The sequence below is a fragment of the Pygoscelis adeliae genome, unplaced genomic scaffold (assembly GCF_000699105.1).
Source record: "Pygoscelis adeliae isolate BGI_AS28 unplaced genomic scaffold, ASM69910v1 Scaffold120, whole genome shotgun sequence".
In the NCBI taxonomy this organism is placed as follows: domain Eukaryota; kingdom Metazoa; phylum Chordata; class Aves; order Sphenisciformes; family Spheniscidae; genus Pygoscelis; species Pygoscelis adeliae.
Window position 1 is genome coordinate 1,549,161 of NW_008824032.1, and position 8,473 is coordinate 1,557,633.

The following is an 8,473-nucleotide window of genomic DNA, read 5'->3' on the forward strand; positions in this document are numbered from 1 at the left end:
TTTTTTCCCTTTTTAAAAATGGGGGTTATCTTTCCCCTTTCCCAGTCAGTGGGAACTTCACCGGACTGCCACGACTTCTCAAATACGATGGATAGTGGCTTAGCAACTTCATCCACCAGTTCCTTCAGGACCTGTGGATGGACCTCCTTGGGTCCCATGGACTTGTGCACCTTCAGGTGCCTTAGATGGTCTGAAACCTGGTGTTCTCCTACAGTGAGAACCATGTGTTCTCCCACATAGCTTTAATCAAATATTGTAATTTGGAAGCCTTACAGTTAAAGTTGGACTGGTTCTTACATGGTATAATTAAAATTTGAGCCCACTCTGAGGTGAATGTAACAGATCAACAAAAGGGTTAAAATAAATTGTCTTAATGGCATGCTCCTTGGGGTTCTGGGCTTCCACTGTGCTCTTCTAAGCCAAAATTCCTCTTCCTTGTCAGCAACAAGTGGAGGTGGCAAAACAAAGTTTTTATGCAGTAATGTCACCTGTAAGTTTTATTTGCCTGCCCTGGCAAAAGAACAACCAAGCAAAAACAGTAACAAGAGAATTGTGGTATTTTCCCCAATGCTTTCACACAGCCCTTTTGTCTCTGCTCACACTCAGCTGCAGGCCCATCTACCTTTCCCACAGTGGTCTAGACTACCTTCTTGTCTGATGAGGGAGGGTATCGATATCTTCACATCAGACGCTTGGTCTTGCACACGGGACCTGGGAAGAGGGAAATAAATTCTGCAACGTAACCCTACCCCCTCCTGCCAGGCTGTCGAGGGGTGCTTTTCCTCTTACCAGGCCGCAACAAATATCTCTTCTAATGACTCTCTTACTTCCAACCTTTCCAGCATGGATGGATGAAGAAGCAGGCATACCTTGCAAAACCAGGGGCACATACGTCTGCTTTTGGGGGAATGTGACAAGTGTCAAGAGTAATGAAGTTCTGCTATGCTCTTTGCTGAAGTCCTTACTGTTTTTCTTCAGGTATACTGTGCCCTTCTTGTGCTAGATGCCCTCTCTTCAAGATGGGCCAGGAGGGAAATAACCTAGTAGGTGGCCTATAGGAGCCAAAACATAGCCAATTTACCCATTTGTCTGTGTGCATGTCTCAGAGACCAGGCCTGTATGTCTTCCTCATCCAGTCATCTACCAGCACACACACTTCAGACATTCACCCGCTCCTGCAATCATATTACCACATTTGGGGGCTATTTCTCCATCCCTAACTCCTCCATTTCACCTTGTTTCATTTGCTGTGTTTCAGGCCCACCAGTATCGTCACGACCAGCGCAATGCTCTGTGTAGGTGTGAGGCAGATTAATATGGCAAAGCACAACACTGACTATGGTGTGAAAGGGTTAGCCATGTATGCCATGTGGAATATTACAGCAGCAACACTTTGTTAAGCATACAACTACTAGCGACATAATCGATCACGGATACATCTCATCATTGTGCTCTCGCAACGTTCTCCGGGGGGATTTACAAGCTGTTCTCCCCCTCCACCAAAGCAGGCGGGCTGGAGGTAAAGCTACCTCAGCTGGAGGAAACCAGTAGGAACCTAGTAGCTTGGTCTAGTGCAATGGAGTCTGTGAAGAGCATTGTCCAGTATTTTCTGCTGGGCAGAAAGGAGAGATTGGGACATTACTAAATATAAATAGCAGGGCGCTCTGTCTCATTAAATACTTTACATGTTCACACCCTTGGCTGTACACAGCATGCAGGATGTTGGGGGCTTTTTTATTTTCCCCACGACCGTGCTTTCCCCAAGTGAAACCGTGTACCTTGCTTTTGTAGAGCTGAGAGTCCTGATGCACATGGTTACAGATCACATATACTGCATAAAGAGGGAATATTATACATAGTGGGAAAGAGGAATATTATACATAAACGTAAAAGCAGAGTATAGTGGAATTGCCTAGTGCCTCCCATAGTCAGCTGAGTTGCAGTCTGGCAGGAAAAGCTTACGGAGGCAAGGCAGCATGCAGACGTCTGCTTAAGCCCCACCAGAGGCGATCTTCACTTGTCCTTCCAAGATGTCCTGGTTTTGATAAAGCAAACGCAAAGTCAGTCCAAGGCTCCCCAGACACAGTCCTTCCTCTGGAGGCACGTGTATTACCCTGCCGGCGCTAACAGTAAGGTGTGGTGGGGCTGTGTCACAGGAGTGTGTCTTTGTTGTCTTTCCCGTTCAGAAGCAAGAGGTGAGCAAGTTCCTCTTGGGGGCTGGTGTGCTTTTCATGATCTTCTTTCGTTAGGAATGTACTGTGTTCTCTGTGACAGAGCCACCTCCAGCGCCTATAAAATTTCGGGAGTTAGCCGATGGCAGGGAAGGCTCCACCTCAGGGCTTGGTACCTCTTCTTTGGTGTCTCCCATCACTGACTCCTGCGAGCTGCTCTCTGGGCTGGAAGCTGCCTGGAAGCCGGGCTCAGCGCTGAGGGGCTCACTGTTCTGCAGGGGAAGCAGGGCCCGGTGCCGCATCAGGCTGTCGTCACTGTTCTGGGCCTCCAGGGAGTTCCTGCGCTTGGCGTTCCTGTTGGCCATGGCGTTCTTCTGTGGCTCCTCGAAGCTCAGCGACAGGGTGACCGTGCCACTCCCGAAGCTGACTTTTTGCTTGCACCCACGTTGCTGCTGGCGCTGCCGCTCGGCAGAGGACGGGTGAGGCAAAGGGTAAAAGCTCAGCGAGGGTGACCGTGCCACTCCCGAAGCTGACTTTTTGCTTGCACCCACGTTGCTGCTGGCGCTGCCGCTCGGCAGAGGCCGGTAGAGGAAAAGGGTCTTCATGGTTGCTCTTGCTGCTGATGGAGGAGGAAGGGGTGGAGCCGGTGGAGCCCCCCAGGCTGTTGGAGCGCTTGCGTGACACATTGCTCCGTCTCAGCGTGGCCCTGGCGGCCACCTTGAAAGCGTGGGCAGCTGTGCTGCAGCGCACCTCCTCGATTGTGTTGCGGGAGGGCTTGAAGAGGATGATGTAGACTTTGTTGAAGAAGATGCAGGCCAGGAGCCCAAAGCTGGCAGCCAGTATCGCAATCACCTCCACGGCAGAGACAAACTTGCCGTACGTGCTGGCATAAGCAGGGATGAAGGAGATCCAAACAATGAAGAAGATCAGCATGCTGAAGGTGATGAACTTGGCCTCGTTAAAGTTCTCAGGTAGCTTTCGAGACTTGAAGGCAAAGAAGAAGCAGATGGCTGCCAGGAGGCAGGTGTAGCCAATGAGGAAGCCGAGGGCCATCAGGGAGCCTTCGTGGCAGGTGATGAAGATAATCTCATCCTCCAGTTCATGGTTTCGGTAACTGGATGGCGGGGCCGTGTAGAGCCAAATCACACAGATGACAATCTGCACGAACGTGCACAAGAAGACCAGGAGGAACTGGAGGTTGAGGCCCCACCACTTTCGGTGGAGGCTTGTGGGGATCTTTGCCTCAAAGACGAGCAGGACACGGTTGGTTTTCACCAAGATGCAGGAGATGCAGAGGACAAAGCTGATGCCAAAAGCTGGTTGCCGCAAACGGCAAGTCCAGTTCTGGGGCTCGCCAATGAAGAACAATGAGCTGGAGAAGCAGCAGAGCAAGGAGAAAAGGAGGAGGTAGGACAGCTCCCGGTTTGTGGCCTTGACGATGGGCGTGTTGCGAAATTTGGTGAAGACTCCCAGGACAAAAGAAGTCAGGAAAATTCCCAGCACAGCAAAGAGAGTCAGAGCGATCCCAAAGGGCTCTGTCCAGGACAGAAACTCTATCTGCTTGGGGATGCAGGATGTGTGGTTCTCATTGGACCAGTAATCCTCAGGGCACTTGTCACAGGCACTTGCATCTGAAACAGAAGTGACAAGGAGAGGGAAGGTTTGTCAGAATGAGAGGCTGAAATGTGGGATGACATATATGGCAGCTACGCACCGGCCTTCACCTTAGATACATGAGTTGTTCCCTTCAGGTGCCTGCGGATTCCCAGAATCGTATGTTGGTGTCTAAGAGTGTTTAACACTGAAATAACCAGCCTCCCATGGGCTCTATAGCAAAACACAAAGCATGCTTAGTTCCAGCTTAAAAAAAATCCTGCCCCTGCACTTGTGTTTTTGGAATCCATTTCTTCGCAAAACTTTGCAAACTTTCATTGCTATTGGCTGTTACACAGGCTCTGTCCCTATCTCTTTCTTGTTCCTTCATTTTTATCATCTACTTCCGTCTGACTTCATACCTCTCACACTTTTATCATCATTTGAAACATCCTGCCTGTCTCTATTACAGAGAAAATTAAAAACGTGCTTGCCTCCTTAAGTGCTTCGAGAGCCTATTTCATATTCCACAGAGGCGAGTCTTAGAAATGTTTAAATTGCTCTTCCCTGAAGGCAGGCAATGCCCTTGACTCCCAGCACACCCTCATTTCATGTTGAACATCAGGGGAAGATGTGTCTTAACAGTATCACTCTCCCCACACCCAGCAAAGCGTCCCACTGATACTTGCAAAGGGAAAATTGATGCCTCCATCTCTTTCCTCTACATGAAACCAGTTGTACCTACTGGGATAGCAACGTGTGTCTCCAATGGCTGCCAGGATCAAAAGTTAAAGACCTGCTGCTTCTGCTCTTCTTCTTTGACCCAAATGGGTCTTGTGCTCCAGCGGGAAGGGTCATGACTCCCTTGATGGCAGCGGAAAGGGGTTGAGAGCAGTTAGCTGGAAGTCATAACCTACCTCAGTCTTCGGGATCCCAGTGGGATAGCAATGGGCTGCAGTGAGTTCTGGGAACAAACGTTCAGAAAACCCTTTAGCAGCAACCTGCCTCTGAGCTTTGCACCTGAGCACGGACAGAGACTCAGAGCATAGCTCCCAGAGCAGAGCTGGAAGCCAATGAGAAAGCCAGGAATGAAAAAAAAAGGAATGCCCAGCTAACGAGGGCAGAGAATTTCAAGCTCTCTCATTCCGGAGTGGTGGTTGGAGGGAGCGTCCATGACCTGGTATGATACTGCTTTCTTAATGACTGGTTGCCTCACCTAAGCTGTTCATGTGAAAAACTTGCACTAGATGCAAAAGCTCAGTCAGAAGCTCCCATCGCCATATGTCATTTCATTTACATCCATTCAGCTTCTGCCTTTTACCTGGAAGCCTGTTGCAAACTGCAGGCAAGGCAGAGCTAACTTCACATAGCAGGGAATTCAACCACCTCTACCACAGACAGGGGCATCCTAAAGAAGTGCTTTCACTGTTGAGCTGACTTAGAGACCACGCTGCCACTGCGGGGAGTAAACCAGATCTTCCTCCTCCCCGACGGCTGCTCATTCCTGCCCCCTCCTTTGTGTTAGCACTATAGGTCATGCAGCTTCTCATTCTAGCTGGAAACTCAACCTGCCAAGAGTTTGTTTTAGAAGGACCAGAGACCCGATCCAACTCGGTCTATGGTTGCACGAGTACCAGCACTGCTCCCAAAGGGTGGGAGCAGACAGCTGGGAGAGGACACAACAGATTGTCTCCTTCGGTAGCATCACTGTCTCAGCTGGATGAGACTGGTTGTAAAACCACTCTCTACACCCACAAAACTGGCAAGCACAGGAAATAAAGAGCATTACTGTCAGCTGAAATTGCAGCAGGAAACTGTGGAGTCAGAAGGCAGTCGTCCCCTCAGCCCCACAAATTTCACCAGCACACCAGTGCCAGCTCCCAAAATCCTGTGAAAAACACCAAAAGACCCACATGACCAGAATTGCTTCTATTTAATTTGAAAATGCTGCTCCCAAGCATCCTGTAGTACTATATGTTCATGCTAAAAAAGTCATCACTCCTGTCTGATAGGATGCAAATTAGAGTCTCCCAAAGGAGTACACTTGTTCAGTCTTGCAAGCAGCTTACTGAAGTTTTCATCTCAGGCAAGGTCTGCGGCGTGCGCTGGGACCAGTACTGCCAGAGAGGGTGTGAGGAGATCCTGAGCGCTCTGCAGTGTGGAGGGGACCGCTGTTCTGAAAGGATTTACTTGCCTTCATTACCCTGGGGTTGCCCAGCATTGTTGGAAATTCAGAATTTTTCAACCAACTCTAAAACTGAGGTTACCTTTTCCCTCCACTGCAGCACCTGAGCAGCTTGATCCAAGTTCCCACTGAAACCAACAAAAAAGATGTCCATGGGTGTTTGATAGGACCCAGAGATTCTGGTGTCTTGCAGTGCCAATGCTCAACAGAAACTGTGGTTGGTGACCCCATAAAGGGCAATATTCCTCTCTGCTTGTGAAGTCAGGGATGGAATGGACTTCTTTGTAAAGCATGAAATAGAAGCATGACAACATGAGGAAAAGCAGACAGACAACTACAGAATTTAGGGTTAGGGTAGGGAGTGTTTCCTTCCTCCAGGCTTTTGGAGGAACAAAAGCTATTGCTACAGTGCAAGGGAGTTTGCTTATGGCTGCCTGTGAGGCTTCCTATAGGCAAGTCCTTTTTCAAGTTCTCTGCCTTAATTTTCCTAACTCAGAGCAGAAGGCACAAGCAGGCTTAGCAGAAGACAGGACCTGAGGACCACAGGACTCAACTCCTGCAAGCTTTTCAGAAGTCCCTCCAGGCTTTCTGTGAAGCCTCATGGCAGAGCAGCCTCCAGCTCGGCACTGCAGGGAAGCGACTTCAGCACAACTGCAGGTGACGCCCAGAGGGCTTGCACGGTCCTCTGCAAACCCCAAAGCAGCTCTGCGGGTATTACCTGTTTCATCACTGTACTCCCCGTCGGGGCAGTCCACGCACTCAAAGCAGCAGGTGGGCTCTCCCTCAATAATGCCCTTCCTGGTGCCCGGGAGGCAGTCCCTGCTGCAGTTAGAGAAAGGCACCTGCAAGAAAAGACCCCAAAGAGGGTTAATGGTGGCAGTGCCCCACGTACAGCCTTCCTACAGCAGGACCTTGGGCTTACTCCAAGGGTGTTATTCCTTGATTTTAGCATGCTGGATGGAGAGCCTCAGAGACTCACTTATTCTTTCCACAGAACAGACACATCTTGTACAATAGTCCTTCCCCAACCCACTGCAGTGATATTTTTTTAAAGGATCACATCAAGGGATGGTAGGGAGGATCGGCAGATCTCTGTAAACTCTACTGTGTTGTGGGCACTGCGAACTTGTATGTGACCCATGATACACGCACCAGAAAAACAGTCATTAGATGGTTAAAAGAGAAGACAATCAATCTCTACTGGCAGGAATTTGAGTCAGCCTTGGAGATGATGGGCTCTGACTGCTGATCCTCAATCCCATATATTGCCTATTGACTGCTAATGATTTATGGGAATTATAACAGTTCCTTGAAGCCCACTTCCTCCTTTTCTCCTGAAGACCCTCTCTCCAAACCAGAAACATAAAAGGCAAATTAACTAAACAAGAAGAGTGTTCATATGAAAGAGAGGAAGGCCCTGTTTTTAGAACACTGAGCATCTAAAGATGCAAATTAGCAGCTACATGCAGGTCCAAAAAAGGACACCTCCACATGAAGTACACCTTAGGTCTTCCATGTCTAAATCCACGGAAAAGACCTGTAAAGCCCACCGCTCACTGCTGACGTTCCTGAACTTCCATCAGAAAGGTTACTCAGGCTTCCAGACTTCTGCTGCTGCAAATGACGAGCTGTGTCACCTGCTGGCCGTGCATTTATGCTGTGCATGAGCCCACCTGGGCATGGTCATATCCTGGCAGCGAGTGGTCGCACGGGCATGCTCACCACATGCTTCATGCACACTGACAACAGGGAGTTCAGCACAGTAAGTGGAAGTCTGGGCCTTTTTTACACAGAAGCACAACCTGAGGTTGAGCTCACCTTTTCCCAACTAAATTAATGAAAGACAGCTGACACAGAACATGGCTTTCTCAGCTCAGGGGAGTTAAACCCACACTTTCCACTGCCAGCAAAGTGCCATGGTCTGTACATACCCAGGGGCTGCTCTGGTTGGAAGCCTCCATTCACCTTTTTGGAGGTTTGCTGCTATGTGGAAAGGAATGAACCTCCATCCCCTTCTTCCCCGTCCCTCACTGTAGGATCTAAACCCTGTCTGACCCTTTAACTTCCTCACTTATCCTGTTGCCAAGCCCAAGTGCTGCTAACCTGCTGATCTCCAGGAAGCTCCTGTGTGGATGCACTTACGCAGTGAGTCCGGGGTGTGGTTTGGAAATTGCCTGTGTGCAGGCATCGACCTCAGCCACAGGGTAAGCGAGCCCTTGGTAGTGGCAGCTCCTATGCGGAGATGCCCATTTTGTAACTCTGGTATTTGCCTGCAGCTGAGAGCAGTCGCCGTTGCCTACCACTCTGAACTATAGCTGCAGCACAGTTTGGGAACCCTGTTTTTAAGCTGTTAATCAGGATTGCATAATTAATTGGACAGACACATATGCAGGGCAAATCCCTGCACCTCCCCACTTGAAGCATTCTTTGCTGTTAATACCTATTGCTATTAATACAGTGTGCTGTTAATACCTATTCCTTGGGACAGTCTTTCAGCAGGTTGTGCATCCACCAAGAGGACTTC

At 49.3% G+C, this 8,473-nt stretch overlaps 1 protein-coding gene across 5 annotated transcripts in view; it reads right to left on the reverse strand.

Annotated features, from left to right (window-relative positions):
* Window positions 1-2,245: 2,245 nt before the first annotated feature.
* Window positions 2,246-8,473, reverse strand: part of CASR (calcium-sensing receptor) — a 41,136-nt gene continuing 34,908 nt past the window's right edge. The window contains exons 5-7 of one of the 5 annotated variants that reach the window (XM_009329087.1): window positions 6,668-6,791; window positions 2,723-3,802; window positions 2,246-2,691 (exon numbers count right to left, since the gene is read on the reverse strand). In XM_009329087.1, coding sequence (XP_009327362.1) covers window positions 2,246-2,691; window positions 2,723-3,802; window positions 6,668-6,791 — 1,650 coding nt within the window. The other 4 variants (XM_009329102.1, XM_009329118.1, XM_009329109.1 and 1 more) reach the window with 4 other exon arrangements.